The sequence below is a fragment of the Takifugu rubripes genome, chromosome 6 (assembly GCF_901000725.2).
Source record: "Takifugu rubripes chromosome 6, fTakRub1.2, whole genome shotgun sequence".
NCBI classification, from domain to species: Eukaryota; Metazoa; Chordata; class Actinopteri; order Tetraodontiformes; family Tetraodontidae; genus Takifugu; species Takifugu rubripes.
Genome location: NC_042290.1, coordinates 12,614,877 through 12,627,376, shown reverse-complemented (window position 1 = coordinate 12,627,376; position 12,500 = coordinate 12,614,877). Strand labels below are relative to the sequence as shown.

The following is a 12,500-nucleotide window of genomic DNA, read 5'->3' as shown; positions in this document are numbered from 1 at the left end:
AGCCAGACAGAAGATCAGGAAACAGCACTCGGACCCTGTGGTGGCGGCGATGCCGGGGGCGCCGGCGACCCGCCCTCTTCACCCCTCCCCCAGGCTGAGCGAGCTGATGCAGAGGAGCCCCCTCCCCACCATCCTGGGGTCTCCCTCCAGGGTGGGTGTTGGTCCAGAACCACTAAGATCTGAGCCTACTGATTAATCAGGTTGTCGGTTCTGGTTGGTTCTGACCCAGCGTTCCCTCTCCAGGCTTTTCCACCCTTTGAGTTTCCCAGACCCCCCAGTTCTCCAAACCTGCTGAACTTCCTGACTCAGCAGGGTTTGGTGGTCGGCAGCAGAACCATCCCACTGGACCTCCGAGAAACCCGGGGAGACCCGCCCTGGTCACAGGCGACCCATTACAGTCACACCCGCAGACGGAGCGACCAAGTCGGGGGTTTTGGGCGGTGAGGCGCTGTGACATCATGGGGAGGTGGGCTGGCCCAGAAGCAGAAAGTGGACGTGTGTCTCCTCGTGCAGGTCCCAGAGCGCCGGCGGTTTGTCCGACATGCTGCTGAAGGCGGCGTTTGGACCAGGACGCGCAGCGGGGGAGAGCGTGGCGTGTGACAGGACCCCAGGTAAGCCCGCCCCTCAGACCGGACCCGGCGTTCCCGCATCCACTCACGGCGCTGCGATGCTCTTGTCGCCTGTAGCGCCCCCCGGAGGTGGCAGCAGTCCAGTCCGGGCGGTTTTCACCGTCGGTTCTCCTCCGCTTGGAAGCACCCCCCCCCCCTCCTCCAGATGCAGGAGAGCCTCAGGTGACTCACAGGCGTTAGGGAGTTCATCTTCCTGCTCAGCTGGACCAGCGAAGGTCACGCCGTAGCGTGGGGGGAGGGGCTTGTCATAAAAGGGTGGAGCCAAACACAAGCTGTCTGCTCTCTCCTCTCCAGGTTCCCTGCGCTCCTGCAGCCCTGCAGGCTCCCTCTCGGGGCGCCCCCTGCTGGCGGGCACCAGCCCTCGCTACAGCTTCACAGACCCTTTGGCCCCGGAGCTGGGGGGGGCTGTGATGTTTGAGGCCCCGGAGCTGCCCGAGGAGACGCTGATGGAGGTGGGAGGAAGTGACACGTGACCAATGTGGCTTGTTTCCTGTTGACGGTGCCGTGTGTGTGTCAGCAGCAGGAGCACACGGACACCGTGCACAACCTGCGCTTCACCCTGGACTTCGCCCACTGCCTGGTGGAGGTGGCGGGGGCGCGCGGCGCCGGCGTGACGGGGACGGACGCCTGTAGGGGATCCACGGTGCAGCAGCAGAGCCCGGTGGCGGATCGGATCAGCTCGCTGAGCCGGGACTGGAGGTCAGCTGATCCGGAGGCTCTATCAGCTGATCCGGAGGATCTGAAACAGGAAGTGCTTCACCTGTTGGTCTTGTTGTTGCAGCCATGCAGAACAGCTGGTTCTCTACCTGAAGAGCGCCGAGCTGTTGTCCGGCGCCCTCCACACGGCCATGGAGCGGGTCGCACAGGGCAAACTCTACCCATCAGCCACTGTTAAACAAGGTACCGCCACTTCCTGTCAGGGGCGGCGCCTGCTGGTGGAGCTAACGCCTCTCTGTTGCAGTGGTCAGGAAGCTGAACGAGCTGTACAAGCGCAGCGTGGCGTCCTGCCGCTCGCTCAGCACGCGCCTGGAGCGCTTCTTCTCCAGGAAGCACCGTCTGATGGACCAGATCTGCTCGGTCACGGCGGAGCGGCTGCTGTTCAGCCACACCGTGCAGATGGTCAGTGTGGCTGTTTGAGGCGGCGCTGGCCCGGTACTGAGGTCTTGTGTGTTCAGGTCCAGGCGGCGGCGCTGGATGAGATGTTCCACCAGGGTGAGGCCTCGGTGCCGCGCTACCACAAAGCTCTGCTGCTGATGGAAGGACTGATGCTGCTGCTGGCCGAGCGCGATGACGTCACCAGCGTCAGCAAATGTGAGCTGGCCCGTTAGCCTGTGTGCTAGCTGCTGTCACAAATTAGCAAAGTGGTGGCTCGCCTGACCCGATGCTGGTTTCTGTCACTTCCTGTCGGCAGGTAAGGAGTACATCGAGCGTCGCCTCACAGCGTTACAGTCCGGACTGGGCGTCTGAGCGAAGGTCATCGACCGACCAATCACGTTCACTCTACGCCTGAAGAGGCGGGGACAGCTGTCACCTTCCACCGGGCTAACGTCCTTCCCCGATACAAAGACTCCACAAAGAGCTGACAATGCTCATGCTACTAGCAAACAGTTAGCATCTACCCTCTCACACTCACTTAGGAAACAGGAAGTATGGACAGGAACAGGAAGTGGGGACGGGCGACGTCATCTTAGCGTAGATGTCTGCCCCACCAGTCTGATTCTTTATCGCTGGAGTTTAGGAGAGTTTTGGTCACTTTGCTGATTCTCTTCTCATTTAAAAATGCTCACTGGGCTGAACCAGGTCCGCAGATCCAGGTCCTGGTTCTGGTCAGAGATGGAGGGTAAGCTAGCAGACAAAGCCTTCATGCTTCTATTTCAGATTACAATATTCTGTGCTAATGTTGAGTTTTAGCATATTTTACCTGAAGTGTGTTAGCATTTTTGATACTTTAGCTGTTAGCGTCGGGAAGTGTGTGTTTCCACACAAGAGTTGGACAAAAATTGGCGTTTGGCAAATGTGAAGAGGCGGCGTTGAGCTTTTCTTTTGATGATGTAGCAGCACTTCTCTGATCTTTGTGGCCTTTTGTTTTTGGAGTCAACATTCCGATACTTCCTGGTTCTGTTTTCTGGACCTTCTGTGCAGCAGTTGGAATATTTAGTTTACAGCAGTTTAATTTTTGTGGTTGAGCTGCTGAATGTGTTTGATGTTTTTATACATATTGTAAATTAAGTTATTGTTTCCAAAGATTTCCTGCTTTTCTTTTTTCCTGTGTGTGTGTGAGTGTGTGTGTGAGTGTGTGTGTGATATTACAACATAAATAAAATGGGCCAAAAACATTTTGATGTGTTTGTACTTTATAACTCCTTAAACTCAGCGTTTTTCCCTTCTGCTGCAGGGTCAGAGGTCAAACGCTGAGTTCCAGAGACCAGAAATCTGGTATTTTACTGAAGAGAACATGAGAACCGGTTCTCAGGAAGTAGCCTGTTGCTAACAGCTAGCTTGTTTTCAGATATGGGTCAGGCTGGAACTAGCTAATAAATTTGCTAATAAGTTTAGCAGTCATGGACCAACAGGTGAGGCAAAGGGGGAAACCAAGGTTATGTCTGGGCACCCATCTGCCCCTGGGCACCCATCTGCCCCGCTGGCCCGGGGCAGTGGGGCAGTGGGCACCCATCTGCCCCTGGGCACCCATCGGCTGGCGGATGGACCCTGCATGGGCTGCGTCATTCATCAGGTGGATCCACGCGATCCATCAGGTGATGACGTCAGACCTGAGCTGGGAAGAGTCGCGGGTGGGAGGGGCCAACGTCCCCGCCCACATCCCTCCCCCCTCAGGCGGCCGTGACGTCAGACATAGCGGGACCTCTTCTGTCGTCGCCATTTTTTCGATCTCGCTTCTGGTGGTTCCGGAGCGGTGCGGGAGGGGAACGAGCGACCAGATCCCGGATCTTTTCAAACACCTCGAAGCCACGAGCGGCCGGGATCAGCCTCGTGAGCTGCGGACCAGGGCGCACGCGCAGCTCCTGGGATGCACGCGCGGCTCCTCCGGGTGAAGACGTGTTGCGGGCCGCCGCCATTTTTGTCGCCGCGCCGCCTTTAAGCTCCCGGGATTCGAGCGTTTCCGTGACGTGTTCTTCTTCCAGGAGCAGCCGAAGCTCCGCTGCCTCCAGCCCGGCGACACCGGCCGCCATGAGAAGCGTCTAGAGCCCAAAAACAGGTTTGGGCTGCGGCCGGAGGACATGAGATTTTAGCGGAACCAAAAAGGGAAGCTTGTGCGACGCTGCCGGCGTGTAGAGGAGCCAGAATGGCCCAGGGTTGGATCGAACCGGTCTCCGCCTGTCTCTGAACGCCTCTGAACCCCCCCCGGACTCTACTCCACCGGGCCGCGAATGCCCTGGCCCGAACCTCCCGGCCCCAGAAGCTCGCAGTGACCCCCCCCCCCCCCCGTCAGATTTCTCTGGTTTTCTGGCCCGTTTGAAGTGGTTCCGGACAGTAATGTCGACCTCCCGCTTTGATTCGGCGGACCGCTCGGCCTGGTATTTCGGACCCGTGTCGCGACATGAGGCGCAGAACCGACTCCAAGGGCAGAAACACGGCATCTTCCTGGTCCGGGACTCGTCGACCTGCCACGGGGACTACGTGCTGTCGGTGTCGGAGAACTCCAAGGTGTCGCACTACATCATCAACTCTCTGCCCAACAAGAGGTTCAAGATCGGCGACCGGGAGTTCGAGCACCTGCCGGCCCTGCTGGAGTTCTACAAGTACCACTACCTGGACACCACCACGCTGATCGAACCGGCCTCCAGGTACTGAAGCAGCAAATGTGGCTGAATTAGGTCGACTATTTTTATCAGAACTGACCCAGTTCCTGTCAGGGGTCCCCCGTGTTCTGGTCTCTCCTGGGGCCTCCTCAGACATCCATAATAACCGGCTCCGACCCAGAGTCGTGGTCTCCCGGTGATCGCCACAGACGGTCAGAACCAGCTGTCGGTGTTGTGGGTCCGCACGCGTTTGCTGCTTTCAGGCTTTTTTGTGCGTAAATGACGCGATTTAATGTTGCTGGTGTCGAATTAGCATTAGGTGTTAGCATTAGCTATTAGCATTAGGTGTTGGCGTTAGGTTTTAGTGCCAGGTGTTAGCATTAGCTGTTGGCATCAGCTGTTGGCATCAGCTGTTTGCGCCAGGTGTTAGCATTAGCTGTTGGCATTAGGTGTTAGTGCCAGGTGTTAGCATTAGCTGTTGGCATTAGGTGTTAGTGCCAGGTGTTAGCATTAGCTGTTGGCATTAGGTGTTAGTGCCAGGTGTTAGCATTAGGTGTTTGCGCCAGGTGTTAGCATTAGCTGTTGGCATCAGCTGTTTGCGCCAGGTGTTAGCATTAGCTGTTGGCATTAGGTGTTTGCGCCAGGTGTTAGCATTAGCTGTTGGCATTAGGTGTTAGTGCCAGGTGTTAGCATTAGCTCTTGGCATCAGGTGTTAGCATTAGCTGTTGGCATCAGCTGTTTGCGCCAGGTGTTAGCATTAGCTCTTGGCATCAGGTGTTAGCATTAGCTGTTGGCATCAGCTGTTTGCGCCAGGTGTTAGCATTAGCTGTTGGCATTAGGTGTTAGTGCCAGGTGTTAGCATTAGCTGTTGGCATCAGCTGTTTGCGCCAGGTGTTAGCATTAGCTGTTGGCATCAGCTGTTTGCGCCAGGTGTTAGCATTAGCTGTTGGCATTAGGTGTTAGTGCCAGGTGTTAGCATTAGCTGTTGGCATTAGGTGTTAGTGCCAGGTGTTAGCATTAGCTGTTGGCATCAGCTGTTTGCGCCAGGTGTTAGCATTAGCTGTTGGCATCAGCTGTTTGCGCCAGGTGTTAGCATTAGCTGTTGGCATTAGGTGTTAGTGCCAGGTGTTAGCATTAGCTGTTGGCATTAGGTGTTAGTGCCAGGTGTTAGCATCAGCTGTTGGCATCAGCTGTTTGCGCCAGGTGTTAGCATTAGCTGTTGGCATCAGCTGTTTGCGCCAGGTGTTAGCATTAGCTGTTGGCATTAGGTGTTAGTGCCAGGTGTTAGCATTAGCTGTTGGCATCAGCTGTTTGCGCCAGGTGTTAGCATCAGCTGTTGGCATCAGCTGTTTGCGCCAGGTGTTAGCATTAGCTGTTGGCATTAGGTGTTAGTGCCAGGTGTTAGCATTAGCTGTTGGCATCAGCTGTTTGCGCCAGGTGTTAGCATTAGCTGTTGGCATCAGCTGTTTGCGCCAGGTGTTAGCATTAGCTGTTGGCATTAGGTGTTTGCGCCAGGTGTTAGCATTAGCTGTTGGCATTAGGTGTTAGTGCCAGGTGTTAGCATTAGCTGTTGGCATCAGCTGTTTGCGCCAGGTGTTAGCATTAGCTGTTGGCATCAGCTGTTTGCGCCAGGTGTTAGCATTAGCTGTTGGCATTAGGTGTTAGTGCCAGGTGTTAGCATTAGCTGTTGGCATTAGGTGTTAGTGCCAGGTGTTAGCATTAGCTGTTGGCATCAGCTGTTTGCGCCAGGTGTTAGCATTAGCTGTTGGCATCAGCTGTTTGCGCCAGGTGTTAGCATTAGCTGTTGGCATTAGGTGTTAGTGCCAGGTGTTAGCATTAGCTGTTGGCATTAGGTGTTAGTGCCAGGTGTTAGTGCCAGGTGTTAGCATCAGCTGTTTGCGCCAGGTGTTAGCATTAGCTGTTGGCATTAGGTGTTAGTGCCAGGTGTTAGCATTAGCTGTTAGCATCAGCTGTTAGTGCCAGGTGTTAGCATCAGCTGTTGGCATCAGCTGTTTGTGCCAGGTGTTAGCATTAGCTGTTGGCATCAGCTGTTTGCGCCAGGTGTTAGCATTAGCTGTTGGCATCAGCTGTTTGCGCCAGGTGTTAGCATTAGCTGTTGGCATCAGCTGTTTGCGCCAGGTGTTAGCATCAGCTGTTAGCATTCTTCCTGCGTTTGGACCGAACCGCCTTTTCCTCAGAAGTGCTGCTCCTCTGGCGCTGTGGTCTCACCCCCTGTTCCCTGTATTGCCCCCCCAGGTACCCCAGCACGCTCAGCTGCCCCGTGCAGCCCGCCGGCCCGGAGGACAACCTGGAGTACGTGCGCACGCTCTACGACTTCACGGGCAGCGACGCGGAGGACCTCCCCTTTAAGAAGGGGGAGGTCCTGGTGATCCTGGAGAAGCCGGAGGAGCAGTGGTGGAGCGCCAGGAACAAGGACGGCCGCGTGGGCATGATCCCGGTGCCCTACGTGGAGAAGCTGGCCCGGCCGGCGCCGCTGCCGGGTCAGCCGGGCCACGGCTCGCGTAACTCCAACAGCTACGGCGTCCCCGAGCCGTCCCACGCCGTGGTCCACGCCTACGCGCTGCCCCAGACGCCCTCGCCGCTGCCGGCGCCCGGACCCGTCATCAACCCCCAGAACGGCCCGGCCATGGCCAAGGCCATCCAGAAACGGGTGCCGTGCGCCTACGACAAGACGGCTCTGGCCCTGGAGGTGAGTTCTCGCTGCAGTACCAGAACCGCCTGAGTCCACCTGCTGGTCTCTGGCGGCTCTGTGAAACCACTTGACACTCACTGGGACACAACGCGAGTCCAGTCTGAGGACCGGTTCTAAAGATCACTTTTGAGGAACCCGTTCCTCAGCGGTGTTCTGGGTTGTGGTCCGAAGGCTAGTTTGTTTCCAGGAACCGGTTTCAGGTTTTAATAGCAGGTCGGTTGTGTGACCCGAAGGTTCTGCTTTGCTCGGCAGCTCCGGTTCAGGTGAGTGTTTGTACCGTCTGGACCTGAAGGGGGCCCGAACCCACAACTCTGGATCCTGGGTCAGAACACGGCTACGGCCCGAGTCTGGGTCACCACCGCAGCTGCTGCCAGAGTGGGCGTGGCCTCTTGGTTCTGTATGAATGAGCCGCTGTCAGTCGACCCAGCGGGTTGGTCCGGACCTGCTGCTCCGGTCGTGCTGGGGGTCCCGCCAGGGTTCCCTCGGGCTGGTCTGGCTCCTGTCTGTCACATGACGCCGCTGTTCACGACGCGCGAGCGTTGACAGTTGTTGGCCAATCAGCAGCCTGCGAGTGTTTGGCTCCGCCCTCCCCGCTAGCTTAAACTCTGCGTGCTTCCGTCTGACCTGTCTGGGTAAAGGTGGGCGGGTTCTCAGCAGCTTGTCTTCATTTCCTGTCATTTTGTCTAAGCCCCGCCCACTTCTGTCTTGTTTCCCCAGGTCGGCGACATCGTGAAGGTGACCCGGATGAACATCAATGGCCAATGGGAGGGGGAGGTCAACGGGAGGCGGGGCCTCTTCCCCTTCACCCATGTTAAAATTATAGATGCTCAAAACCCAGACGAGAGTGACTGACCTCAGGCTCCACCCACATCGGCCTGGCTCCGCCTCCCCACCCATCCCGCTGTAGGGTGTCACGCTAGCTTGACCTGGCCCCCCCCATCTGTTGACAGAGGCTTTTCTTCGCAGCTTCTGGACGCTGAATCAAAAACGCAACCCATGACTCCGCCCACTGCCCCGCCTCCTGACAGCACGCCGGCAGCTTTAGCATCTTAGCATCCGTGTGTGTGTTGCAGGCGTGCACCAACACACACTTCCTGTTCTCCAGCCCCAGGGTTTGTGGGGGGGTTGGGGTTGGGGTTGTTGACGCTTCACAGCCACCAGGTGGCAGCGCTGGACCGGGCTCCAGAACTTCTGCTGACGATGGTCCACAGCTGCTCCACAAAGGGCTTCTGTGGTTCTGCCTGCAGCTGCTGGGTCCAACCTTCTGGAACCAACCCAGCCACTTCCTGTTGTTCCAACCTGCCGGTGGTTGCCATGGCGACAGGTCGTGAGGAGCCGGTCGGCAGGAATTGAACGAACTCTCCGCCTTAACCAGGGCGTGTTCTCCAGGAAGGGGCGGGGCCTTTGTTGACCACCGTGTGCCATGTGTGGTTGTCTTTGGGGTTTTGGGGGTGTGGCTTGGGGAGGGGCTTCCTGCAGCCCCGCCCCCTTAACTGCTGGTTTTTTTCGCGCCGTCGTGAGCGGTGAACGTGCACAGCGTGTTTGGAATGAGGTTAAAGGGAAAAACGCCTGCTGTTGCCTCCGAGCGTGACCTCCCGGGGGTCGCGTGACCCCCTGCGTGACCCCCGGGGGTCGCGTGGGGGCCGCCTGCTGCTTCTCCGTATCATCAATAAAGTTCCTTTTCCTCTCAGCAGTTTCCTGCTGCTTTATTTTTGCCAGAAGTCGATGATCAGCACGTGCGGTGACGTTTGTGCTCCTCCCGTCGCCATGGCGACCGGTGTCGCGTGCTGTCGTCTTGTTGAATGAAACTTGTGCCTTTTATTTTCTGATGCATTCACCTGTTCACACCTGTTCACCTGTGCTGCTGGTTCGACCCTTTATGTACAGAATAAAACTTCCGTCTACTTCTGTAAACGGCCGTCTGACCTCTTTGTCATCGCCAGGGTAACCAGGAGGGGGCGGGGCCTGGCTAATTCTGACAGCCCCAGAGAAAAGAAGCAATTAATGAATTTTAACGACGTGCTAATAGAAGAGGGTCAGCTGACCAGCAGGAGGTGGGAGGGGCTAACTTGTAGGTAGCTAAGGTGTTTAACGAAGACCGTTGATTCCTTCGTTATTGATCGACTCATTTGGAGATCTGTGTTCTGGATCCGGTCTGTCAGAACCGTGACGGTCCAGTGGATCACATGGTTCTGAGGAGGCGGGGCCAGAGCACCAGGACGGCAGCACGCCAGGCAGCGGGGTTCTGAGCTCGGACCCCCTTGCGGTGTGGGTGGAGCTTAATCATCAAAGGTTACAGCAAAGCCACACCCACATCTGTTCAACCAGGACGTGGCGTCGCCAGGAGCAGAACCAGGACGGGAACATCCTGACAAGGGGAGCGCCGTCGGATCCGTCTGGTCTCAGGTCTGGAAAAACCTTGTTTTCCCCTTTCAGAGATCCAAAATGTCGCAGGAAGACGAAGACGTTGGGTTTCACTTGGACCTTCAGGAACCTTTCGAGAAAATCGAGTCGTTTTGTTCACAACTGAAGGTGACGAGGTCACTGGTCCTCCTCCAGGTCCTCTCAGTCCTCCTGGACCTGGTCCTCTCAGTCCTCCTGGACCTGGTCCTCTCAGTCCTCCTGGACCTGGTCCTCTCAGTCCTCCTAGACCTGGTCCAGGTCCTCTCAGTCGTCCCGGACCTGGACCAGGATCTTTGCTATCTGAAGGACCTGTGGGTGTTCGGAACCTCAGAAGACAAACTTGGTATGAGGTGGAGATGAAGAGGGTCTTGGAGGCCCCCCTGGACCTCGGACTGGTGGATCAGGTTAAACACGGAGTTGCAGCCATAAGTTAATGTTTCTTCCTGAGACATCAATGGAGGACTGACAGGACCTGATCCTGGTTCAGGCCCACCTGGAACACGTGGAACTGGGAGCAGGTAGTGGTCCACACACACACACACACACACACACACACACACACACACACCATCCCGACCTCCACACACACGGTTGAAGGAGTCATGTGACTCGTCTGGAAAAGCCAAGATTGTCTTTATTTTTGTACAAAAATAGGGGAGAGGGGGGGTGGCCTCCCTGCTGGCCTCCCTGCTGGCCTGGGACACCCTGGGCACAGAACCTGGAAGAACCTGGAGGATCTGGCAGTAGAAACAAACCTTTGCTGTCTTTCAAACTTTTAGTTTTGTGAAAACAGGAAGTGACGACAGTCGAACAGGAAGTGACGTTCCATCACGCTCCTGACCGGACGAGCAGCGTCCACACGGGCGGCAGCAACCACAGGAAGCGCCGCGGCGGGGGGGCGGAGCCCGACGTACAGGAGCACACCTCGTAGCCGTCGTGGGCGCGGTCGGGCTGGCGGCGAGTGTCGCCTGTTGTGGCGGCAGCGTCCGGGGCTTCGGGGTCGGGGGAGTCGGCCTGCATCTGAGAGCACAGCAGCCAGTCTGTGGAGGTGAGGCGGGGAAATCCAGGCTCCGCCTCCACGGCGCTGCCCGGAACGCGCCAGTACTCCCGCCCCTTAAAGAAGTAAGAGGAGCCTGGGGGAGAAAGGAAGCGAGTCAGAGAAAGAGCGTCCTAACAGGAAGTGAGGCCACGGCCCCCAGAGGGGGGAGAAGGGGGCAGAGGTCAGGGAAAAGGTCACCTCACCGTCAGACCAGCTCATGGCGTCGTCCAGGTCCGGCGGGAGGCCCTTCCACAGGGCGCTGGCCTTGGGGTAGCCCGGGTCCATCTGCCTCAGCTGCTCGTCGTAGCGCCAGTAGCGCCGCTCTCTGAAGAAGTAGGTTTTGTGGTTATGCAGCCAGACGAAGGCGGCGTCCACGCCGTCCAGGGGCAGGCCGAAGTCACTGATTGGACGAGGGTAACCCTCCTCCATGATGTTGTCTTTGAACAGCCAGTACCTGCTACCTGTGGGGGAGGGACCGCGTCAGCGTCTGGAGCGTGTCAGGGACAAGCGCGTGGCGAGCGTGAGCACCTTTGAAGAAGACGATCTTGTGATCCGCCGCTCTCTCGTAGACGGCGTCCACGCCGTCCAGGCTGGGCGGCAGGCCTCTCCAGAAACGATGGATCTGAGCCGGCCGCAGCGACACCAGGTGCTTCTCACGCGTCAGACGCCAGAAGTATTTCCCTGAGACGGTTGTCACGGAGATCAGATTATTCCAGCAACAGCAGCAGTTGCCACGGTAACAGACCCCATGTAAATAAAGTGGTGACTGAGTCATGTGACCAGGTCAGGCTTCAGGGACCTTTGGCTGTGGCCTTCATGCCACCGCAAAGGATGATGGGACATATTGGGTCTCTCCACAATGCATGATGGGAAGGAAGATCTTTGGTACCTTTGAAGAAGAACGCCTCGCCTCGAATCTGAGCCACCGCATCAAAATGGCTGCTGCAGCGATCGGGGGCGTCCCTCGCCATCCTGTCGGGAGGACAGACGGGTCAGCGACGCGTGTCATGTGACTCTGCCAACGTTTCCATGACAACCAGTCATGGACCAGCCCGGTACGAGAACCAGATGGGAATCCAGATCTGAGACCAGCTCGTCTGTGATCCGTCGGTTCTGTTGCAGGTGGTCAGACGGACGTGGCGCCGTCCACTCACAGCTGCACCGCTCGTCGGAGCTCCAGCGACCGCGACCCGACGGCGGTGCAGGAAATGATTCATGAAGGCGGCGGCGGCGAGCGAATGTTAATAATGAACTGTGATTCCTGTCATCAGTCACACTGACGCCGGAGCGGCGGCGGCGGCGGCGGCGGCGGCTCGGTGTCTGAGGCCGTTTGAATGCACTCGCTCGGGGGCCAAACCAAACACACGTAAAGAGGTGCCGAGTCAGGGGCGGGTCACCTGACTGTAGCACCGCCCCCTGCTGACAGGCTCCTCCCTTTAAACCCCACCTTCGTTAGCTGGCGTTAGCATGAGGCCGAGCTGAGGGACACGAACGGTCCCCTGAACTTACGGCAGTGTGGACCTGTTGTTGGGGACGTCTCCCAGGACGGGCGGCTCGGTCGGGGGCGGGACGCCGGGTCGGTCGGTGTGGGACACCGAGTCTCGGACACCTGAAGCAAGACCACAGTCAGGGGACAAATAAAGCAGCTACACGTCGACAAGCGACCCAACAGAACCGGCGCCGTACCGTAGAGCTGCCAGACCCGGACCTTGTCTTCGTAGGTCAGGTGGTACTTGAGAGGGTCCCCGACCGGGCCCTGATAGTACGGCCTCATGATGGACTCCACGGCCGAGGTGTGGATCAGACCGATGGCGTGACCGAACTCGTGAACCGCCACAGCGAACAGGTCCACGCCGTCAGCGTCTGGAAGAGGACCCAGAACTGGATCACGAGCAGCTCTGGGACACGGACCACGGTTGCTCCTCGGTCCCGGTACCACCGGGCCACCGGCACTC

At 57.6% G+C, this 12,500-nt stretch overlaps 3 protein-coding genes across 6 annotated transcripts in view; 2 read left to right on the top strand and 1 right to left on the bottom strand.

The window, feature by feature from the left end:
- The window catches only part of ulk1b (unc-51 like autophagy activating kinase 1), a 9,807-nt gene extending 6,842 nt beyond the window's left edge, over nucleotides 1-2,965 (top strand). For 2 of the 4 annotated variants that reach the window (XM_029837509.1, XM_029837507.1), the window contains 10 exons: nucleotides 1-151; nucleotides 244-440; nucleotides 514-611; nucleotides 687-791; nucleotides 924-1,081; nucleotides 1,147-1,328; nucleotides 1,411-1,529; nucleotides 1,591-1,748; nucleotides 1,805-1,940; nucleotides 2,041-2,965. The exon at nucleotides 1-151 is cut by the window's left edge and continues 85 nt beyond it. In XM_029837509.1, coding sequence (XP_029693369.1) covers nucleotides 1-151; nucleotides 244-440; nucleotides 514-611; nucleotides 687-791; nucleotides 924-1,081; nucleotides 1,147-1,328; nucleotides 1,411-1,529; nucleotides 1,591-1,748; nucleotides 1,805-1,940; nucleotides 2,041-2,096 — 1,360 coding nt within the window. In that variant the 3' untranslated portion in view covers nucleotides 2,097-2,965. The remainder of the gene's footprint in view (nucleotides 152-243; nucleotides 441-513; nucleotides 612-686; nucleotides 792-923; nucleotides 1,082-1,146; nucleotides 1,329-1,410; nucleotides 1,530-1,590; nucleotides 1,749-1,804; nucleotides 1,941-2,040) is intronic. The other 2 variants (XM_029837508.1, XM_029837510.1) reach the window with 2 other exon arrangements.
- Nucleotides 2,966-3,480: 515 nt separating this feature from the next.
- Nucleotides 3,481-9,017, top strand: crkl (v-crk avian sarcoma virus CT10 oncogene homolog-like). Its single transcript, XM_003978859.3, has 3 exons — nucleotides 3,481-4,435; nucleotides 6,647-7,100; nucleotides 7,821-9,017. Exons 1-3 carry the CDS (start codon nucleotides 4,125-4,127, stop codon nucleotides 7,953-7,955), a joined length of 900 nt encoding a protein of 299 aa, XP_003978908.1. The 5' UTR covers nucleotides 3,481-4,124; the 3' UTR covers nucleotides 7,956-9,017.
- A 1,103-nt stretch (nucleotides 9,018-10,120) lies between these two features.
- The window catches only part of LOC101078581 (matrix metalloproteinase-17-like), an 8,400-nt gene continuing 6,020 nt past the window's right edge, over nucleotides 10,121-12,500 (bottom strand). The window contains exons 5-10 of the mRNA XM_029837513.1: nucleotides 12,232-12,408; nucleotides 12,055-12,154; nucleotides 11,435-11,517; nucleotides 11,074-11,226; nucleotides 10,749-11,006; nucleotides 10,121-10,639 (exon numbers count right to left, since the gene is read on the bottom strand). Coding sequence (XP_029693373.1) covers nucleotides 10,335-10,639; nucleotides 10,749-11,006; nucleotides 11,074-11,226; nucleotides 11,435-11,517; nucleotides 12,055-12,154; nucleotides 12,232-12,408 — 1,076 coding nt within the window. The 3' untranslated portion in view covers nucleotides 10,121-10,334. The remainder of the gene's footprint in view (nucleotides 10,640-10,748; nucleotides 11,007-11,073; nucleotides 11,227-11,434; nucleotides 11,518-12,054; nucleotides 12,155-12,231; nucleotides 12,409-12,500) is intronic.